Genomic DNA, 23481 nt, shown 5'->3' with positions numbered 1-23481 from the left:
AAAAAAAGAAAGGGGACAGAAGCAAGATCTCATAGCAGAATCCGAGAGCAACTTAATGTTCACCGGTTGAAAACTGATTTTACAAAATACAGACCACAGCAGAAGGAAAGGGTTTACTTGAGAGTTGCTTGACAAATTGGGGTGGGAATTTTGCTCTTCTGCCCCCCAGGGCTTGAACTTGCTTCAGATTATTGGACATACTATAATTATAGAGTTTGCAATGTCACAGCTGAACTGGGGATCCGACAGAAAGCAAAACCACTGGATAAATCAAGCACAAGCCAAGGACCATAGGTCTGCTAGCCTGGGCTATGCTATTCCCACACTGCTAGTTTGGGCTACGCTATTCCCACCATGCTAGCCTGGGCTATGCTATTCCCACAGGAGCTCTGGCTCACTTCTCAAAAGATCATTTTAAATTTGCTGTTTGAAAGGTAGGGAGGGTTTTTGTTTGTTTTGAGACAGGCTCTCACTACATAGCCCGTACTGATTCTGAACTGGCAGCAATCCTCCTGCCTCTGTCTCCCCAGTGCTGGGATCACAGGCATGCACCACCATGCCTAGCTTAGGACAATTTTTGAGCAACTAAGTTTCAGCTAAGCAGAATAGGGAAGAGCACAAGCTTCGAGTGTAACAGCTCTGAGTTGAGGTCACATGGCAAACCCTCTACACGCTTCAGTAGTCTAAGAAACAAAGGAAATAATCCAATTAAGTGAAGATCTGTTGAGATAAGGAACAACATGCCTGGCCCCCAACAGTGCTCAACAATGGCTCCTAGAAGTGCCAGAGCACCCTCTCCCCTAGAGGCAGACCTCAGATACATCTGTGCTGCCCCAAAGTGACTACATCAGAAGCAGCTACTTCTACAGGGCGGTTTCTTTTTTCCCCCATCCAAACTTCCATTTTTAGAGGCTATGAGCATCACTGGGAATTCTGTCTCACAGTGTGGTAGGAAATGACTCAGTTCAATCAATACTGTCCACTCACTCACCGGGTGTGGCAGCACGCACTTGTAATCTGGTACTTGGGAGACAGAAGTAGGAATATCACAAGTTCAAGAACAGCCCGGGCTACACTCTAGGTATCGCCGCTATGCTCTCTCAGAGATTGGCAGCCTTTCTCTCGACTCCTCTAAACAGAAGTTGGGCCAACAGGTCCAGGGGCTCAAGAGCCACTCTTGTGGGATGATGCCTCTGTCTCCCATCTCCCGACATGCATCTCTGGGTGGACTCAGGGCCCTGCCTCTCTTTTTGAGTCCCACATGACCATGCCCGGGAATGTTCAAGGGAGATTTCCCCTGGGACAACCCCTCACTCACTCACTCTGGAGCCTGATCCCTCTCAGGACCCCCTTCCACACCATGACCAGCCTTTATGAGCTTCTGCTGGAGCCACGAAGGGCAGCGGGAAGGTAGCTTAAACAAAACAAAACAAAACAAAACAAACTGGGGTAGTTAGCTTCACTAGAACGGGATAACTGCCATGGGCTGACCAGAAAGAGGAAGTGTGGTCAGGCTGGTGCCTGTTGCCTCCAAGGGTGAGTGAGGGTATGTGGGCGATCAAGCCTCTCCCTAGTTGTGCTTAAGTTGTGCCCTCAGTCCACAGCTGTCTCCCCAGCTGCTTTCAGCAAACACCCTGGCAGTCTAGGTAAGTGCTTCAACTTTCCTAAGAACAGTTTCTTACTTTTTCCTCCATAGTCATCTGTCCATGTTGCTGTTAGTCATGTGGCCATTTGGCGATTTCACAGGCATGGGCTGAGGGGACTGTTGCCTGAGGCAGTGGTACACAGCAGGGTACAACTGGAGAAACAGTGGCCTTGAAGAATCCATTTGACTTTGCTGCTGAGTGGCTTCAGCCATCTCTTCACTCCTCCAGTGTGTGTGCCAGGCATGATAAGTTTACCTCCAAGGATGAAGTCACCGTTGGGAGTGAGCTGTGTACAGTGTAAAGAATTATCACTGTCTGGGTAATGTCTGCAATATCTGGTATTCGATTGAAAGGACCCTCATTGCACTTCGGAAACTCAGGCTACATCTTGGTGCTCTTGGATGAAAGAATCAGAACAGTGTGGCTCTTGGTATCTTTGGCACTCAGCTTCTGGTGTCTGGGATTTATAAGGCACCTGCCAACCTTCAGAAGGTGTTCAGCTGGTGCGAGGCCTTGATGGAGCCACGTGCTTTTGACCTCTGGAAAAAAATCAATGTTCTCAATTCTTTTTTTTTTTCTTATAGAAAATATTTTATTTTCTGTGTTTGGGAATTGTTCCTGCATGTATGTCTGTGTGTCACATATATGCCTGGTGTCCTTAGAGGCAAGATGGGGAAGTTGCAGACGGTTGTGAGCCACAGTGCAGTGCTGAGAATCGAACTTGGGAATCCTCTGACAGAGTAGTCATTGTCTTTAACCACTGAGCCATGTCTCTAGCTCTTCAAAAATCATTTTTTTAATCCATGTATTATGCCACAGACCATGTGTAGGAGGATCAGCTTCTCCAGAAGTTTGTCAAGATAGAGTTTTTCCCCCTTCCCCCTTCTCTCTTCCTTCTCCCTTCTCCCTACATCTATCTCTCCCTCTCCCTTTTCCTCCCTTTCTCCCCTGCTCCCATTTCCTTTTTCCCTAGCAAATAGACGTATTTCCTAACTGAAGGCAGACAGATTTGCTAGGCAAGCAATAAGCTATGAGGACTGAGCGTGTATGGATAGAATTGAGTCCTATGATAAAACAAATCAGACTCAAGATTAATGTGTGGCTGTCCTGGCTTGATAAGCTATCATACTGAGACACACATGCAGCAGCATGACAGTGTGGGCAACTGCCAGTCCAGTTATTGGCCCAAACACTGTGTTAGCACATGCAGGCATTACAGCTAAGTCCCTAACGAATTTAAATAACAACAGAGATAGCCACTCATTATGCATAAGTACCCTCACCTCATTAGTTCTACAAGATCTGCATTCTGATCTGACATTTTTTTTTCCTCCAGACAGGGTTTCTCTGTGTAGCCCTGGCTGTTCTGGTACTCGATCTGTAGACCAGACTAGCCTTGAACTCAAAGAGATCCACCTATCTCATCCTCCCAAGTGCTGGGATTAAAGGCATATGCCACCACTACCCAGCCTGACACTGTTTTTAATGGAACACTAGCCATGATGTCATCATTAAATAGAGGGCTTGCAAGCCAGAATACAGAATAATGATGTGATTACAGTGTGTTCCAGTATGTCAATGTAGCAGAATATAAACTTCCTCACAGGGTTTTCTATTGAAATATCATTTTATAGCTGCACCTTTAATCACACACTGGAGAGGCAGAGTTAGGTTGATCTCTGTGAGTTCAAGGCCAGCCTTATCTACCTAGTGACTTCCAGGACATCCAAGGGTATGTAGAGAGACCTTGCCTCAACCCCTCACCAAAAATATATAATTCTGTATATAAAACAATGTCAGTACATTCATTTACAAGGACCTTGACTAACCCGTTCACTTTAGTAAAATACTGCATGTGATGTTAAAGGCCCTGGGCTGGACATGTAGCTCAGTGGTAAAGTACTGACTGTGTATGTGCAAGGGCCTAGGTTTAATTCTCAACATAAACAAACAAACACACAAAATATCCCAAAGGAAACATAATCCAAAACAAATACTTAAATATGTAACTATATTTTACATAAATATGTCTTCTTTAGCAACAAGTTTAATGGTAATAATGTATATTTAAACAGCAATAAGTAAGTATCAATTTACTGAAGTCATTGGCCCCTTATATAGTGTTAGCATGTGTGCATATCCTAGATACCTTATATAGTGTTAGCATGTGTGCATATCCTAGATACCCCCATGATAAATGCACTGCTGAATAAGCTATATCAGTCACAATACATAATTACAAATCACCTGAAATCCTTTGCTTGCTCTCCACATCCCTCCTGAAGCCCCCCAAGCCCTTCCAAGCTAGCAGTCTTCCCTCCAGCTGGAAGGTCCGTACTTCTAAGAGCTGAGCTGGTGACACTCCCAGGAGTCACAGTGTCTAGACTTTCTGGCAAAATATTAGAGTCCTCAGCAAACTCTAGGAGACAGGTATTTTAGTTTAAGGACATCGACATCACATTTTCATAGCTATTAATAATTTAAGAAATTACTGGTAAACAATGGCCTTTTCTTTTTACATAAAAATGAAAGTTATACATTGTATCCCATCTGACCGGAGAACTGAAGATTGACTCCAAGAAAAGATGTGCTTACGGCCATCTGGAGGACCCTGCCGCCTTTCAGCATTAGACAATGGGGGGTGGGGGAAGATTTAGTCAGGAGGAGGTGTCTGTACCTATCTCTTCTTCAAGCCATCAGAATAAAAGGATTTCCAGGCTTGAGGGTAGGGAGTTGACATTTTCTCCATTTTGTTTCAGTTTTACTCTAAACTGTAAATTACACATCTACAGGAAGGCCTTCCATTTTTATTGAGTTTTGCATAATATCTAAATAAAAAACACAATGCTTGGTATGCAAATGGAGCCTCAAGATAGCCAGCAGGCTGTTGTCCCCAGGGAGCTTCCATATATGAGCCATGGGGCTGTCACCCCCTGGAGGCCCATTGATTGGTCAGTTCAGGAATCTTCAGAATCTTTAATTTAAGCTGACAGAGTGACCCCCAAGAAGTCCAGGGAGGATGCAGGGAGTCTGTGGAACTGCATGTCCCTTGCAAGACAAAAGCTCAGTGGGGCACAGAAATATAGGGGAGTCCCGAGGCTATTGAGGTAGGCAGATGCCAGTTGGGATTGATCTTGGCCATGCTGGGCAGACTTTAGGGAGTTCATATTTCACTCTGCTTCACTGGCAAGGAACTCTAGGAAGAAAACAAAGGGTCATATTAATATGTGGCAGTCAGCAGGGAGCCAAACAGCTAAAACAGGTAGATGGGAGTCTAGAACCCTGGCTGGTGCACTGGAAGTGGAGATACAGGATAATGGATGCGAAGGCTGGGGAAGGAGGGGAAATGTGGCAGTTGAGCTTGCCAGCCTTTGGCAGAAATGGAAGACTACAGAATGAGCAGACAGTGGATGATTTCTGTAGCCTCACCCTGTCCACACTCAATTTTAAATTGACACTAAGTCTCCACAAGGCCATTTCCAGCACACATGGCAGCAAGGTGGTCAGGTGGAGAATGTGGATCAGTGATGGGTGGACAGGCAGCTAGAGAGGAACCAGACAAGAACTGCTCACGCTGACAGGCTTGATGAGTGCTTAGTTCCCTGTGCCTTTGAAATCAGTTCGAACCCTCATCCCATGACTTTAGGACTTTCCAAAGCCCTTTCTAGTAAGCCTGTGGATTAATTTAGGAGGTATCTCTTTCCTCCTGCTCAGCACAGGCTCACAGCTTCTGTGTACTGTACTGCACTGAGTCATGAACCAAACCCCTTTCCTGGTTCCCACACCACCAAAACAAGCCTGCTCAAGAAAGCATTGGTAGACACAGAGACCTTGTCAAGGATTGGGCAGGAGATGACCAGAGGGATGCACAGTGCATCTGTGAGCAACTACAGACTGAACACTGTACAGCCATCTTTGCCGCCATGCTTCTTCAGACTCTGTACCAGCCCCTGGCTTGTGCTCCTACTTGTCTTTCCAGGTTTCCATCTCTAAATATCCCCTTTTATGACACAGAGGAGAACACTCCCGGCTCCTACCAGCAGCTCAGCTAATGGGTGGGTATTCTGTAGCCTCCCAGTGAAGGGCGGTTGTCCTTCCCAAAGGTAATTCCAGTTGTAAATTGAGCATTTTTGGTTTGCTCTTGATAATGCCGGTGTCTGGTGAGCCTCTGAGCTCTTTCGCATGTGTCAGTCTCTTGGAAAAGTGTTGGAGTCTGTGTGGAGACCTTATGAATCTTGCTCCAGATACAGATGCTGGACACCGGGAAGATGAGGGAAAGCAGCCCACTCCCTGGGTGCCCAGCTCAAGGCCCTGGAGTGCTTTACAGTTCTGTGAATGTGTGTGACTTTCCAGGGCAAACTATCTTTCTCCCCAGTCCCGACACCTGCCCCTGTCTCTCTTCTTTCTTTCCTATCTTTCTTTTCTTCCTTTTCTTTTTTCCTTTTCTTTCATTCTTTCTCTTTCTTCCTTTCTCTCTTCCTTTCTTTCTTTCTTTTCTTTTTGAGACAGGATTTCTCTGTGTAGTCCTGGCTGTCCTGGAACTCACTCTGTAGACCAGGCTGGCCTTGAACTCTTTCTTTCTTCCTTCCTTCCTTCCCTCCTTCCTTCCTTCCTTCCTTCCTTCCTTCCTTCCTTCCTTCCTTTCTTCCTTTATTCTATACAGGGTCTTACTCTGTAGCCCTGGCTGGCCTGGAACTTGCTATGTTGTCTAAGCTACCTGGAGCTCACAAAGATCCACCTATCTCTGCCTTCCAAGTGTTGGAGATTAAAGTCATGAATCATCAGTCTCAGGAATTCATGATAAAGAATAAAGTATTGTCACTGGCTCCCCAGAAATGCTTTCTGAAGAAGAGCACACTGATCTGGGGTAACCATTGCTCTTCTTGGCTTTCCTACCTTGCTCAACCACCACCATCCTGTAGAACGTCCTGCTCAGTCCTTTCCACCACACAGAATTGCATCAGGCTCACTGAGGTTCCTTAAAAAGCCTTAGGCAACCTGAGGAATGCAGGACATCCAGGGGTAGCTAGAATGCCCCTCCCCAATGCATGCCATGGCCTCTGCTTCTCAACCTACCTCCACCCCCAGGAGTGGGTGGCAGATGGAAGGCAGGAATCTCACCTGACATCATATGTCCTAAAGAGGTGACTTGGGAATAAGACTACACAGGGCAGGAATTTGAGACTCTCACTCAAAACTCTGTACTATATGAATAATATATGAATCTGACTGCTCACTGCATAAACACCAGAACAGGATGCTGGTAGGAAAGAGATCAGCTTCATTCAAGGAGCTGTGCCTGAGAAGGTGTGTGCTGATGTCCCCAATGCTTCCTCCCAAGAAGTTAGGTACAAGAAAAGAAGAAAGTGTTGGGAGCAGCAGGCAGGAAGGCTACTGCTGGGTGGGTCTTCATCATTCGGAGCACCTGCTTCCTTTCTTATTTTTCTCTGGCTATAATGTAGCAGCCTCCTAGGGCTGGGGTGTTTTGTTTTGTTCTGTTCTGTGTTTTGTTTTGTTTTGTTTTGTTTTGTTTTGTTTTGTTTTGTTTTGTTTCGAGACATGGTTTCTCTGTGTAGCCCTGGCTGTCCTGGAACTCACTCTGTAGACCAGGCTGGCCTGGAACTCAGAAATCCGCCTGCCTCTGCCTCCCTAGTGCTGGGACTAAAGGCGTGCGCCACCACTGCCCGGCCTAGGGCTGGTTTCTATCTGTAGATAGCTATATCTGTTTTCTACAAGCCAAGCCTTGTAGTACTTGAATCACTTTGTGTTAGCTATTGGACAGAAGGGAAAAAATAAGAATTATTACATATTCTGGTGTAACTCAAGATCAGCACATGTTCTGGGTTCTGTAAATCTAAATAAAGATAATCAGCAGTGATCATCTTTTTTATTTGTGGTGCTAGGAATCGATCTCTGAGCGTTTGCGTAAGAGGCAAGCAATCTACCATGAAGCCACATCCTCAGCCCCAGTTATTGTCTTACTCATTTAGGGTAGTTTATGTTTAGAGTCTACAGCGTCAGGCTGAGGGAAGAGAACTAACCTTGCACAGGAAGAAGGGGGCAGAAACTGCAAAGGCATTTCACAACAGCATGGCTGCTGTTACATTCCTGGGCTGCACAGCCACAAGGGATGTCTACCCACAGTGGTGAAAAGGGCTGTCAAATCTTTTACTCATCTATACATCCACAGACACACATGCCGTATCTGCTGTGCCCCTGTGACCTAGACACCAGGAGAATGGTAGTAAGAGGTGCCAGGGCCCTGCTGGCATGATGCTTATATATCAGCTTGGGGGGGGGCAGGGAGACAATGACCAAAGGAACACAGGCAGACAGGGAGGAGATGCCAGCATTGTTTGGTGGGGAGAGATGTGTTACATCTGTACTTCACACAGTAACCCAGGTCTGAGGTCCCCCTTCATGTAGCTGAGGGGCACTCATGGGGCTCAGGGAGGAGGGAAGGAAGGCTCCAGAAGTAAGTGACACAGGGGGATGTAGGGTGGGAAAGCTGGGCTGGACAGAGGTGGAAGATTTTTTGGCTCACTTGGGAGCACTGTCCTCGCTTGAGAGCGAGCCTGTCTCCTGCCCTGGCTTACCCCAGTACCCAGGTTATTGACTCTACTTCCTACTTTGGAGAAAATGGACATTTTGGTCTGATCTGTCAACTTCCTGTCCCTATGTCGTCCTTATCTTTCATCAGGTTCCATTCAGCATCCCTCCTCTCTCCTGATCACTGTTCCATTTTGAAAGCTCAATTTACTACTGACTGGAGACAGCATCTCCCAGCTCTGTTCTGACTCTTCTTCCTTCTCTCCCCTTCAACCCTGAGTTCCATTTTTCTCCTCCCTTCTGGAACCGTCACAGTCTGCAACAGGCTGAAGTCCCTCACATTATAAACAAACAACTCTGGGTCTTGGATCCTTCCCTTCTTGAAATTCAGGGTTTCGTTTTCCGTGAAGACACCCTCCCCCTTCCTTATTCCTGTGGCAACCCCTTCTCCCAAGTTCTTCTTCCTCTTCCTGTCCATCTTGATGATTGTGGCTTCCATCCCTCATCCCCACCCCCGCACGCAGAGCTACAGATCTACTCTGTAAAGCTCTGAGACTCCCCAGGATGACTGGGGAGAAAGGAGGGAGAGTTCTGGAGTTCTGGACACCTTAACAGAAAGTGTTATGTGTTAGGGAGAGGACATCAAGCACGGAGACACAGGGGGCTTCCTGGGACCACTTCATGTTCCAGGAACTGCGTTTCTTCACCTTTATCACATCGGCTATAACCGTCCTCCAAGGACCTCAGAGAGCCGAGTCCTGGAAAGAAAACCTAAGGCACCAGGGAGTTAGGTTTTTCTTCCTCAATGTGAAGGCAAGTGAGTTTAAATGAAGAAGTAGAGACAAGGTCAGCCTGGAGCCTTGCTGGTGAGAGGGAACTTGTTCATTGGTGGTAGCCTTCCAGGGGCCATGACCAGCACACAGGGAAGGTATTTGGGTTCAAGGAACCTTTTCAGTGCCTTTTATCCCACCCAGCTCCTGCTGCCACCATCTCTGGCTGCTCCAGGGAATAGACACATGGCCTCACCAGCACCAGTTAGGAGTCCTGCAGACCAGTCAATTGTGGGGCTCCTCACTCAGACCAGAGATCCTTCTAGATGGCTTGTTAAAAAATGCTGATTCGGATTCTCATACCAGACCCATAAGAGTTGAAAGTTGGACTTTGAGGCAGAGTAGGTGCACAAGGCCTTGTATTTAAGTGCATCTTAATACCCAGGAAATTGAACATTTTTTGAGATGCTCAGACATAATGGTCAAAAGTTAAGGCCCTAGAGTCAGACAAACTTTGGTTTCTGATTTTTTTTTTCAATTATCTGCTCTACAATCTTGTTAAGCTCTTCCAGGCCTCTATTTTCTAACCTGTAAAGTGGGATGATAATGATGACTATTTAGCTTATGGGGCTATTGTGGGGATTAAATGATCTTGGGCAGGTAGAGTAACTAAACTCATGGGAAGTCAACACACAATACATATGGCAATTTTGTTGTTCTTGATGTTTGTTTCTTTGTTTGTTTATTTGAGACAAGTCTTACTATGTAGTCCTGGAACTTGATAATGTAAACAGGCTGGTCTTGAACTCACAGAGCCCCACCTGTCTCTGTCCCCTGAGAGCTAGGATGAAAGGCAAATGCTACCACACCTGGCTACATACGGGTATTCTAAGTGTTTTTTTTTTTTTTCCACACTGGGTTTCCTTTATGAGCAACAAGTTGCACCGAGAGACAGAAGTCTTGTGAATATTGGAAAGTTTTGAGCACGGTTCTGCTTTCAGTTCTGATATGAAGAGAAGGAATTTGTGGGTTTCATGTTAAGGTGGCAGAATAGACAGACTCTGGTGTCTGAGCTGGAATCTCAGGTTGCCAATTAGCACGGTTCTTAACCTGTCCAAGTTCTGCTTCCTCTTCTGAGAAACGGAAATGTGGTCATCCCTCTTCAGTCAGGTTCTACATCTATGGATTCAGCCAACAGAGGACTGAAAATGCTCCAAGCACCAAGAGCCTCTCCACTGGTCATATGCACTCTCTACCTCCCTTACCACTGTTCCCTCAGTGACACACTGTAGCAACTACATATATAGCACTTACCACATAAGAGTAAGCAACAGGTGATCTCAAGTGTGGAGACTATGTGCATAGGTTTATATAGAAACATATTTGCTCATACACCGTTTTACGTAAGTGACTCACACACTCGTGCATTTGGGTCAGGGTTAGACCACAGGGTCCCACAGTTCTGTTGTCCCCAGCTAAGATTATTCTTGGACCCACTTTGGCTCTGAGGACCCTGCCTTATCACAAGCAGGAGTTATACCCTGAGTATCCCTCCTGCCACTTGAAAACAAAGACTACTTCTGTGTGCCATCCCAAGTCTGCCTTGAAGCAAGACCCTGCTGCAGCATGACCACAGTGATGATACCAGACACCATGTGACTGACTTCAGATCAAAGGTGGCAGAATCCTCTCCTTCTCGAACTATCACAAAAAGGCAAAATATTTTTTTAAAAAATATAACAATATAAGCCCACTGATCTGATTTAATCAGAGTGTCCTTTCATAGAGGAGTAAGCATGGAGTCATTTGTGTCAGAGTCTTTCCCTTCCTCAAAATGTCCACATCAAATCCCCAGAACTTGGATTATGTCAGAGTTCACAGAAAATGGGAATCAAGGTTTTTAATCAGCAGACGGAGTGAGGAAATTATCCTGACTCAGTGATGGACCCAGTGTAACCTTAAGAGTCCTTACGCACTGGAAGAAAGTCAGCAGAGGATGATCAGAAGCCGATACAACAGAAGAGTGGTCAGAGCTGTGTAACAGGCTTTGAAGGCAGGAAATGGCCCTGAGCCAAGGACTGTGAGCGACTTCTCGAAGCCAGAGAGATAAGAAAATGGATTCTCTCCTAGAGGATCTAAATGGGTATTGCCTAAAGGCCCACAGCCCTTTGGTTTCAGACTTACAAATGAGATATTCATGAACTGCTGACCTTCAGAACTGAAAGATAAAATAAATTTATGTGTGTGGTGGCTTGCTAGCATTTATGTGTGCATCTTGTGTGTAGTACCTGCAGAGACCAGAAGGGGGCATTGCATTTCCTGAAACTGGAGCCAGCCATGTGAGTGCTAGAAACGGAACCCAAGTCCTCTGAAAGAACAGCCAGTGCTCTTAACCACTGAGTAATTTCTCCAGTCCTAATATAACATCTTTTAAAGATACATAGCTTTGTTATATTGCCTAGCCTGGCCCCAGACTACTGATTTTGAGTCATCCCCTGACCCAGCCTTTCAAACAGCCATCTCTTGAGAAGTCTGTTGTCCTCTGTAGCCCTCTGAGAGTTGTGGCTACAGCCTGGGGCTGATTCTCAGCATCCTGTCAGGCAGGCATTTGCTTGTGCCATGCTCTGGTGGCTTCCTGCAATCCTGCAACCTACAGTCATGTCTACCAGCTTGGCCACAGGCCTGGGGCCAGAGTAAGATGCCATTTCTGTATCTTTCCAGGGCCTGTAGCTGGCCATGCCCTCCCCCAGGACAAATTTCCCACACTTCTCTCCTGTATACCTCTCCTGTCTGGAAGCACCTCAGCCATTGAACTAGCTTGGTGGTCTCAGGTGATACTACATTGGAAATGGAATGTGATTCTCCTGGGCTCTCTCTCTTGGCTTTACTCTCAGAAAGACAAGTTAGCCTACTCTGTGTTGAAAAAGCATCTCACAGCAGTCCATGGAGAAGGGGGTGACTTCAGAGCATTCTTCATGGTAGGCACTGAACATTCGACTTGGGGGACTGCCATAGAAATGGCTCAGCTTTTAAAAACGCCAGCTGCTCTTCCAGAGGGTCAGGGTTTGATTCCCAACACCCACATGGTTGTACACAACTGTCCAAAACTCCAGTTCTAAGGGCTCTGTCAATCTCTTCTGGCTCCGTGAACACCAGGAACGCATGTGGTACAGACACTCATGCAGCCAAAACACTCACACATATACAATAGTTTTTTTTATTAAAAAAATAATTCCACCACCTCTCAATACTGTGTCATGGTGGCCAAGCTTCAGCATGAGTTCTAGTGGAACATGCCATATTCAAATCATAGCACCTAGCAAGGTACTTTTCCTAGCCCCACCCTCAAAACAACAAAAAACCTCTCAAAATTCTCTCTCCACAGTCGTAAAAAGTGTATCTTATCTTTGAGATATAAAGAACTGCAGCTGGTTGCTGGGCGGTGGTGGCGCACGCCTTTAATCCCAGCGCTTGGGAGGCAGAGGCAGGTGGATTTCTGAGTTCGAGGCCAACCTGGTCTACACAGTGAGTCCAGGACAGCCAGGGCTACACAGAGAAACCCTGTCTCGAAAAAACAAAAACAAAAAACAACAAAAAAAAGAACTGCAGCTGGGGATTGCCTTTCGTGGTATACCTCCTGTCTGCTGTGCCTCAGCAGTGGAAGCAAGCCATGGCCATGGCCTATTTCTGAAGAGTCTAGTAGTTACACGGCTCATAGCTAAGCCTCACAGACTCTTATGAAGTACTTTGCAACATCAGTCCCATGTTACAGATGGGACACAATCTCCGAAGATGGTAAGCAACTTGCCTGTGGGCTGCTAAGGCATTGTCTGTAAGGTCTGACTGTCTGGGTCCTAAGCATATGTGTCAGGAAGCATGGTAGATGACAGCCCCAGCTTTCCACTTACGCCTCATGCCTCGGTCTCTGTTCTTCCTAGGCTTCCACAGCAATGAATTGGTGGAGGAACAATTTTTGGATCATCTTAGCTGTGGCCATCATCTTCATCTCCTTGGTCCTAGGTCTCATCCTGTATTGTGTCTGCAGGTGGCAGCTTAGACAAGGTAATGATGGCCATCTTACCTGGCAGAGGGTGGGGGACAGGTGATGTCAGTGCAGCAAAACTCAGCATAAGCCTGGCCTGTGTGGACTTAGGGGAACATCATGAGCCTTGGGTGTGAGTTCTAGCCTTGCCATAAACCTCTGTCCCTGGGCCTCAGTTTCTCATGTGCATATCAAAGGGGAGGAGATTAATTCCAAAGCCAGAGGATTTGGGTAAAAATAGATGCAGGGTCACTGGAGCCCCATGTCTTCCAGGCACTGATATCATCTTTTCTGTGGCTCTCTAAAGGGAGCAGATGGAAGTCTGTAGAAAGCCAACTGTCTCGAGCATTAAAATATAGATTTGATCAGTTGCTAAGTGAAGTCTCTCTGGTCTTCTTGATGACAGTTCTACAAGGCTACAGTCCCAGAGCATACTGCAGGCAGGGCAAACTGTAGGTCAAAGGTTTTATGACTGGGTTGGTGCCCCAAGACCTCCATTTAAGGGCTTCCCTGGTTACAGAAGAGGGCCAGCTCGGGCTCCATGTCCCCCGTTACTAGAAGTCTTTGCTAGGGTTACTCTTGTAGAATCCATGGAGTTTAAGTACCACAGGCAAACATTAGGCAGAGTTCGAGGGGTCCTGAAGAGGAGGGGAAGGAAGGATCAAAGGAACCAGATGGGTCAGGGACACCACAAGAACATGAGAATATGGCACACAGAAACAAGTGACTGGGACTCATGAGGACTCACAGAGATTAGAGAATCTGTTGGGGGGGGGGTCTGACCTATGTCCTCTGCATGTATGTTGTGGCTGAGAAGCTTGGCGATTAGGATTATCCCATAAGACAGAAGCAGGGACTGTCCCCAACTCTTTTGCCTGCTCATGGGACCCTTTTCCTCCTACTGGGTTGCCTCATCCAGCCTTGAAGTAACAGTATGTGCTGGCTTTATTGTAGCTTGTTATGCTGTGTTTGGTTGATGTCCCTAGAAGGCCTGTTATTTTCTGATAGAAGACAGAGCAGGGGTGGATCTGGGGAAAAGGGGAGGTGGGGGAGAGACTGGAGGATGGGCAAGAAGGAAAAACTGCAGTAACGTATGTGAGAATTAAAAAACAAGCAAACACAGATACAATCCATGATGAACGTGTTTCAGTAGCATGACTGCCTTCTCTCTAAGACCTGTTTTCTGCTATTTTTTCCATCTTGACCAGAAGGTTTTGGCCTCCTCAGACAAGGTGACTGGAAATGAACATTAATTTTAGGTTATCTACAACTAAGTTTTCCATTTTGCTGTTTATGTCCAGAAAAATGAACTCTCCAAGCAGTAGCATAGTCCTTTGAGATCCTAGCCATTTAAAAGAAAATACAAAGTGGTCCAAGCCAGGAGCATGCCCAGCTAACAGACCAGGCAGTACACTAGCGTGCCCTGGGTGAGCCTCCCAAGCTCTCAGCACACTGTCCCCAGACATCTGCTCAGTGAGTGCTGAGGTCTGGCTGCACTGAAGGCAGGCCTTTTAGGGGGTTCCTAGCCCAAAGGGAGACAGAGCCTCAGCAGAGGTGCTCAGGGGTTAGTGGAAGAATTGAGATCAGATCTCAGTGTGCTAGGTTCCCAATTTGATCTTCTTTTCCCACTATCCCTTAAGTAATTAATTTTTAATAAAAGGGGAGGATTTATTCAGAACTCTATTACTTTATTTTATATATAAAATTCACACATATATGTATTTATATATTATTAGTTTTTATATTTTGTGGTTTTTGTTCTTTTGAGACAGGGTTTCTCCATGTAGCCTTGGCTATCTTGAAACTCACTATGTAGACAGGTCTGGCCTTGAGCTTGGAGATCTGCCTGCCTCTGCCTCCCAAGTGCTAGGATTGAAGATGTACACCACCATGCCTGGCATCTTTTTTTTTTAAATATATAATTTTTATAAAGTGTGTTCTGGGCTCATATACTTCTCTATCCATTGGCTATCTTTTAAGTTTTTTCCATTTATCCATTTGTTTGTTTATTGCTGTTGCTGGCCAAGGGTTGCCTCCCTCCCAGGTTCTGCGGCTTCATGGCCAGGTTCCAAATGCTAGCTAGCTCTGTCACTTGCAAGCTGGGTGTTCGTAAGTCTCTTATCTCTTGGCAGTTCCCCTCCTAACGTCCTGGATCTGATTATTTTCCAGGGACTTCTAAATTCTGAACTCATAACTTTCGTTAATGTGCTCTAATGAATATGGTTTCCCTCCCTTAGGCAGGAACTGGGAAATTGCCAAACCTTCGAAACAGGATGGAAGAGATGAAGAAAAGATGTATGAGTAAGTGGAGGGAGGGGAGACCCCTGTGGTTCACCTCTGAGAATATGACTGTTCACTGCCACCAGGGCCCTTCTGATTCTGTTCTGGTGTGGCTGCAATGCCTCCTTCCCTATGGAGTTGGTGAGATGGACCTGTCAATGTTCTCCATCTATGCGAGGAAGAAGGTCCGGAGCATTGTGGGTACAGGGCACCTCTGGCATCCTGTTATGGGTTCCCTGGTCATATTTATTCTGACAGAGGTTACTGTGTAGGCTCTGTGTCCAAAACTCAGTTACACCTCTTTTTTTTTTTTTTCTTTTTGGTTTTTCGAGACAGGGTTTCTTGGTGAAGCCCTGGCTGTCCTGGAACTCATTCTGTAGACCAGGCTAGCCTCGAACTCTCGAACTCAGAAATCCGCCTGCCTCTGCCTCCCAAGTGCTGGGATTAAAGGCGTGCACCACCACTGCCCAGCTATACACCTCTTTTCTTTAAGCAGATTACATGTCTGAAAACGTGGCATAAAAGTATAGCATTTGCTTCCCCTTTTAAAGATTTATTTTTATATTAAGTGTATGAGCACTTTGCCTCTGTGCATGTCTGTGTACTATGTGTGTGCCTGATACCCAAGAAGAAGGGCATCTAGATCTCCTGAAACTGGAGTTTCAGACAGCTATAGCCCACCGTGTGGCTGGGAATTGAACCTGGGTCCTCTAGCCCTGAGCATTGGCTTTATATTTTGCCTTTTGTGATATGTTTGGGACTTGCTATTTATGAAGACGAATTCCCAAGGCTACCCTTTAGGGGCAAGAATTCATGAGGGGGACCTATGGGACCTGGAACTTATCTTACAGGTTTTGTTTCTTTGTTTGAGACAGGATTCTATCTACTACATATCTTTGGCTGTCCTGGAACTTGCTATATAGACAAGGTTGGCCTCAAACTCACAGAGATCCATCTGCCTCAGCCTCCTGAGTGCTGGGATCAGAGGTGTGCACCACCATGCCCAGCACAGCTATAGTCTAACACAGACAAAAACAGATAAAATTAGCAAAGGAAAAAAGGCACATAAGGTGGACTATAGGAGAAACCAGCCACAAGCCTCCAGCTGTCCTTCCCTGGAAGTTCTGAGAACAGATCCCAGCAACCACGTATGTCAACACACATGAAGCATCACAGTCCCAAGCAGCTCAGCTGAGCCTTGGTACCCAGAAACAGTGACAGAGAACCCATCACTGACTTAAGCTACTCAGTTCCCAGCCCCTCCAGGAGTCAAATTAATAGAGCATGACTCAGGGGTTCAGATGAACAGAAGCAGGCATGCCCCATAAATGAGATCATGAGCATAGCCATCAGGAGCAGTCAAAATACCAGACATATAAACACAGTGGTTAACAATGTGATATTCTAAAAGCTGAGAGGTGGTCACCAAGGATCAGGACCCAGTTAAGGGGCAGCCTTTGCCTATCTGCAAGAAAATCTACACTTTTCTAAAATGGATGTTTTTGGGGTTCAAAGAGACCAGAAAATATAACCTTTCCTTGTCCAATCTGATCCCATTGATGACTAAGTCAATCAAGCATCACAGAGCCAGATGGCCAAGGCCTTGCTACAATGTGAAAATTTCCCACAGAAATGAGCTATTATGTATGACATGTCTTAGTCAGGGTTTCTCTTTTTTTGTGTGTGTGTGTGTGGTTTTTTTTGAGACAGGGTTTCTCTGTGTAGCCCTGGCTGTACTGGAACTCACTCTGTAGACCAGGCTGGCCTTGAACTCAGAAATCCGCCTGCCTCTGCCTCCCAAGTGCTGGGATTAAAGGTGTGCACCACCACTGCCTGGCAAATAGTACTACTGTGCATTGGCTGGGAATCGAACCCGGGCCTCCTTCATGGCAGGCGAGAATTCTACCACTAAACCACCAATGCGGACTTAGTCAGGGTTTCTATTCCTGCACAAAACATCATGACCAAGAAACAAGTTGAGGCGGAAAGGATTTATTCAACTTACACTTCCACATTGCTGTGGAATCACCAAAGGAAGATTCATTGCTTCATCACCAAAGGAAGCCAGGACTGGAACTCAAGCAGGTCAGGAAGGAGGAACTGATACAGAGGCGTTCTTATAGAACCCAGGACTACCATCCCAGGGATGGCACCACCCACAATGGGCTCTCCCTCCTTGATCACTATTTGAGAAAATGCCTTACAGCTGGATCTCATGGAGGCATTTCCTCCAAGGAGGCTCCTTTCTCTGTGATAACTCCAGTTTGTATCAGATTGACACACAAAAACAGCCAGTATACTACAGAATTTTTTTTTCAGGAAGCATACAGCTTAACAAGTTGCTATGAATGAAGCAGACACCCAGCTCAAGATTAGATCTCGGGCTGAAGAGATGGTTCAGTGGTTAAGAGCACAAACTGCTCTTCCAGAGGTCCTATGTTCAATTCCCAGTAATCACATGGTGGCTCACAACCATCTGTAATGGGATCTGATGCCCTCCTCTGGTGTGTCTGAAGACAGCTACAGTGTACTCATATAAATAAAAAAAAATAAATAACCCTTTAAAAAAAAAGAGTAGATCTCGTTAACATCATAGACACTTACTTCTAAGGCCTTCAGCCATGGCACCCCCAAATCCCTACTAGCCAGAAGGAATCAGCCAGGCATTTGATCATTTCGTGCTTCATGTGACTGAAATAGCACATGGTATTTTGCATTTTTTACCCTTTTTTTTTTCAGTACTAGGGTGTCAGTTCAATCCCAGGGCCTCACGTATAACATGCCAGGCTCCACTATTGAGCTACAAGCCCAAATCAGTATTATTTTTGTGAGAGTCGTTGAGTGTAGTTGTAGATTGTTCATTCTGCTTGCCGTAGAGCATTCCACTGTGGGAGTGGGCCATAGTAAATTTGTCCCTTCCACTGTGATTGGCCTTTTGGGCAGTGTGATGTATGGGAGCGCTGTTATTGTAACAAATGCCTGAGACAATCAGTTTATAAAGAGAAGAGGTTTCTTTTGGCTCATGGTTTGTGAGTTTCTAGTCCATGACTGGTTGGTCCTGATGCTTTGGGCCTGTTGAGGCATCATGGTAGGAGTGTGGCATAGAACAAAGCCAGGGACAAGAGGAGGGGTGATGAGAGGCAGAAGGGACTCAGGGCCCACAGTCCCCTTTGAACACATGCTTCCAGTCATTTAAAAACTTCCCACTGGGCTCCAACGCTTGAAGTTTTCACCACTTTCCAACAGTGCTAAGCTGAACTTTGGGGGCCATTTAGCATCTGTAACATGTAAACAGCCCTGCTTCAAACATCTGGACACATCTGTAGTGAATTCACAGTGGTGCTGCTGGTCACAGTGTTGATACTTAACATCAAGAGGGAGTACATCTGTCTTGCAAATTGAAATACACCTGATAGACCACTCGTTCCCACAAGAGGCTATGCTCGGTGCTCTAATGACAATCCCTGCCCATTATGTATGTGGGCTGGAGGAAATGGTTTCTTTGGGGTGACAGAAATGAAATGCAGAATCTAGAAAGGTGTGGAAATGCTTCCAACTTGGAGGAATCTAGATTTGAGTCTTCAATCCGTTTACTTGCTCTGTCTTATAAAGCAGCCAGCGGCAGGCTTGATTCAGATCAACCACTGACTCTCTTTCTCCCTCTGTCTCTCCCTCTGTGTCTCTGTGTCTGCCTGTCTGCCTGTGTGTGTGTGTGTCTCTCTCTCTCTGTTTCTATCACTCCCTCTGTGTCTCTGCATCTGTCTGTCTGTCTGTCTGTCTGTCTCTCCCTCTCCCTCTCTCTCTCTCTCTCTCTCTGTGTGTGTGTGTGTGTGTGTGTGTGTGTGTGTGTGCATCTCCCTCCCTCATTCTCTCCCTCCCTAGGAATGTTCTTAACCCTTCATCAGGTCAGTTACCTCCACTGCCACCCAGGGATTCACCTTTTCCAGGAGACCTAGGTAAGTACAGTTTGCTGATAACAGTATCATTCTGAGTGGGATAAAGAATGTATTATTGTATCTTTTTTGGCTTACTAACAAAATTCTATAGGCTGGATGGCTTGAGCAGTGGAAATATTACTTCCCCACAGTTGTGGAGGCTGGGAGTCTGAGATAAAGGTGTTGGCTGGTTTGATATATGGGAAGGGTGCCTCCTGACTTGCAGATGGTGGCTTATTTTTTTTTTAAACATGTGTGTGGCTGTGGGTATGTGTCTGGGTGTGTGCCTGCTCGTGTTCATATGTGTACATGTGTGTACATGTGCTCGAGAATGAATGTGTGTATATCTTTGAAAGCTAGAGAACAGCCCTCAGCTGCAATTCCTCAGGCACCATTCACCTTTTTTAAAAAAAACCAGTCTTTCATTGGCTGGAACTCACCAAGCAGGTGAGGCAAGCTGGCCAGTGAGTTCTAGGGATCTGCCCTGTGCTGAGATTTCAAATATGCACCCCATGAAAGCAACACATATGAACATAGCAGGTAGATAGATAGATAGATAGATAGATAGATAGATAGATAGATAGGCATATGATAGAAAGATGGATAGAAAGATGATTAGATAGAGATTGACAGAGATAGACAGATACATGATACATAGATGATAGATAGATAATTGACCTACAGATAGATGGATGGATAAATATATTGATAGATGATAGATAGATAGATAGATAGATAGATAGATAGATAGATAGATAGAAGATAGATAGATAAGTAGATAGACACACAGATATGGGTTCTGAGAATCAAACTTGGGTCCTCATACTTGTGAGACAAGTACTTTGCAGACTTTGTCTCCCCTCCCCTTTTTGAGACGTCTCATGTAGCCCAGGTTGGCCTTAAGCTCCTTGAACTCCTCAATCCTCCTCCCTTTGTGTCCCCAGTGCTGTGATCACAGGTGAAGGCCACCAGGCCTGGATGGTCCCTGATTCCCGGGACTGGCCCCAGTTAGACACAATCTCACTTAAACCCTCAGAGCTCTGTGAGACTGAGTGCTGGTGCTCCTGTGACGGCTGACAACACTGAGGCCCAGAGACATTAAGTGATTTACCCATGATCCAAGTTACCAAGTTAGTTAGTTAGTTAACTAGCTCCTGGGTCCAAACATGAACTCATTTTTACGGGAAATGAAATGGCAGAGGCTTTCCAATTTTCTTGGAGAAATAATCTGATTCTCATTATAGGTGTAGCTAAGCTGTTCGTCACTGTGTCAGTCCATTTTCTGTTACCATGACAAATTACTTTAAGCTGGGTAACTTTTTTTTTCAAAGAGGCTTACTTAGTTTGCAGTTTTGGTGGGTGAGTATCCAAACAGCATAACGCTGGAAAGCTGCATCACGGGATAAATATGACATCATGGTAGGATCCCATGTGACAGCAGGAAATCACATCTTAGTGCTGAGTGGCAGAGCAAAGGGAGGATCCATACTGCTTCTATCCAGTTCCATATCTTGAAGTTCCCACCATCTCTTACCCTTCATTTAGTTTTGTGTCCGTATGTGTTTGCCCACATTTGTAGCATGAGTACACACGTGTCCAGAAGAGGGAACTAGATCCCCTGGAGCTGGAGTTAGAGGTGATTATGAACTGCCTGGTGTGGTTGCTGGGAACTGAAGTCAGATTCTCTGCAGAGCAATAGGAGCTCTTAACCCCCTTCCCACACACAATGTCCCCATATTGGTATCACACCAAGTCTTCTACACATGGGCCTCAGGAGAATTGCTCTTAAGTCACAGACAAAAAGCAGCAAGCATTCTTGTTCCTGCTATAGACCATTCTGCACCGAGTCTATCTTTGAACACTACCCCCACCACACACACACACACACACACACACACACACGTTTCCTTCTTTCTTAGCGGGCAGATTTGTATGTAAGCAATACCAAAAAGTCCTGGGAGCATCGTAGAGTATGGTACAGGGGGGGATGAGCCAAGAAGTCCATCAGATTCGTGTGATCTGGGATCTGTGGGTATAGCTGTGGTCACTTAGCAACTGGCTGTGGTCTGCTTCTTGAGTGTTTGCATCATGGTTCCCTTGAAGTGGGGTCTTAGAGCAGAGATGTGGGAGTCAAGAGATCTGCCCAACATTTGCTATTCACGCACTTGGGTGATCCTGAGACATGTGTCATGTCTGTGACTGGTTTTCCTCTGTGAAATGGGGAACTGGTTACTCAGGAAGTGGGAAGATCTGTAATGTGTTCAAAGCTCATGTCGAGCCACTTGGTTAAAAATACATTAGTACAGAGTAGCCTTGCGTATAGCGACCTTTTTCTGTGCTTTAGCCCCACAGGAAGCTCCAAGACAACCATCAGCTTGGTATTCATCAGTGAAGAAAGTTAGAAACAAGAAGGTCTTTGCTATCTCAGGCTCCACGGAGCCAGAAAATGATTACGATGATGTTGAGATTCCGGCAACCACTGAAATCCAGCACTCTAAAACAACCATACCTTTTTGGCAAGCTGAAACAGGCTTACATAGCTCATTTTAGAATAATCTAGAATGGCTGGATTGTAACACAAGTACTTCCTAATCCCTAGAGGAAGCCGCCTCAGCCATGTGAAAGCCACAGCAGAGGACAGGGCAGCTTGATGTTCCCGAGGCCCAGGTGATGCTCCAGATGTTCCTGATGCTCCAGATGTTCCTGTTGCTCCAGATGTTCCTGTTGTTCCAAATATGTCTGTTGCTCCAGATCCTCCTGATGTTTCTGACAGTGCAGAAGCTCTGCCCTGAGACTCTGAGGGTGTGGCCTTGACACCTCTATGGAGGAAGTTTCCTCAGCGCAGGCCACTGGGCCTGTGAGAATCGACTCATTTCTCAACATTCCCCTTTGTTCCCTTGGTGACCATGGCTGTGGGACAGTAACTCTCAACCTTCCTAATGCTGGGATCCTTCAATACAGTTCCTTCGGCTGTGGTGATCCCCAACCATAAAATTATTTTGTTGCTACTTCATAATTATAATCTTGCTACTGTTATGAATTGTAATGGAGATATCTGATATTCAGGGTATCTGATATTCAACCCTTAAGGGGGTTGAGACCCATAGGTTGAGAACCACTGCTAGGGCTCACAGTCTTGATATTCGATTGTGTGGAGCCCCCCAGCTCCCATCCCTATGTAGACCGTGGCTTAAGGGTGCCTGTCTCCCTTCTCTCAGGCCCCACCCACCCCTGAACCTCCTAAAAGCCATGATCTTGTGATGTACAGGTCACCACACTCTGAGAGTCTGTAAGGTGAGAAAGCACTTTGTTGTTGTTGTGAAGCCGCCCCACCCATTCACACCTCAACCCCCAGTACATTTATAGAATGTGAACCAAACCCTGAAAGAGAATCAGGTTCTGACACAAGTTTACTTCCTGTGTTTTTAGATACTATTTCTAATGTTCAACACAAGACACAAGTGACCTTCTGACTTCTGTCCCCGGCTGTCTTTTCTTTGGCGGTGGGTGTGCTGGCTATGCCAGGAAAAGTAGATTTCCCCAGGAAGAGTCCAGTCAGCACCATCCAGTAGCAGCATATTCAAGCTGAGAGTTCCGGGCTTAAGGTCCTTTCTGTAGCCTTCACTACTACATCTTTAGTGGCCATCCATTACTTTTCCATCCTGTCTTTCCTGGGGTGCTTTTGTCTCCTATTTATTTCCCTCTCAGCATTGCTGAGTGATGTGGCAAGTACCACAGGGCTCAGAATCTCCTTTACCCTAGCAGCTTCCCAACCACAAGCTCGAGTTGAAGCCCTCTTTCCAGTCCCAGGCTTCAGTGCCTGCAGGACATCTCCATCTGATCATCCCTCGAGATTCTTGTTCAACATATTCCATGGAGAGCTGATGGCCCCCCCAGGCTTCTTATGCAGGATTACTTCCTCCCTTGCTGAGGGCAGAAATTAGGTCCTTTCTCACATTCTTTATTGCTGGTGTCCCCACCTCCTGTTTACTGTGCCTCAATCAGGGCTCTGTCTCCATCACTCTGAGGTCAGCCTATGGTCAGCACTTCCCAAAGAGAATTTTAAGAACTCCTAACTGGGGCTGGAGAGATGGCTCAGCAGTTAAGAGCACTAACTGCTCTTCCAGAGGTCCTGAGTTCAATTGCCAGCAACCACATGGTGGCTCACAACCATCTGTAATAGGATCAGATGCCCTCTTCTGGTATGTCTGAAAACCATGACAGTGTACTCATATATATAATAAAAATATAATTAAAAA

General features: G+C 46.0%; 1 protein-coding gene and 1 non-coding gene across 2 annotated transcripts; one reads left to right on the top strand and one right to left on the bottom strand.

Annotated features, from left to right (window-relative positions):
• Nucleotides 1-1534: 1534 nt before the first annotated feature.
• Nucleotides 1535-22238, top strand: Scimp (SLP adaptor and CSK interacting membrane protein). The gene is made up of 5 exons (XM_028785944.1): nucleotides 1535-1646; nucleotides 12904-13027; nucleotides 15245-15308; nucleotides 19170-19243; nucleotides 21567-22238. Exons 2-5 carry the CDS (start codon nucleotides 12916-12918, stop codon nucleotides 21770-21772), a joined length of 456 nt encoding a protein of 151 aa, XP_028641777.1. The 5' UTR covers nucleotides 1535-1646; nucleotides 12904-12915; the 3' UTR covers nucleotides 21773-22238.
• On the bottom strand, nucleotides 17140-17210 carry Trnag-gcc. The gene has a single exon. It is a non-coding gene; the product is annotated as a tRNA-Gly (tRNA).
• Nucleotides 22239-23481: the final 1243 nt, after the last annotated feature.

The sequence above is a fragment of the Grammomys surdaster genome, unplaced genomic scaffold (genome assembly GCF_004785775.1).
Source record: "Grammomys surdaster isolate TR1022 unplaced genomic scaffold, NIH_TR_1.0 125368, whole genome shotgun sequence".
Classification (NCBI taxonomy): domain Eukaryota; kingdom Metazoa; phylum Chordata; class Mammalia; order Rodentia; family Muridae; genus Grammomys; species Grammomys surdaster.
The sequence above is the reverse complement of the archived record's forward strand: the minus strand, read 5'-3'. Positions and strand labels throughout refer to the sequence as shown.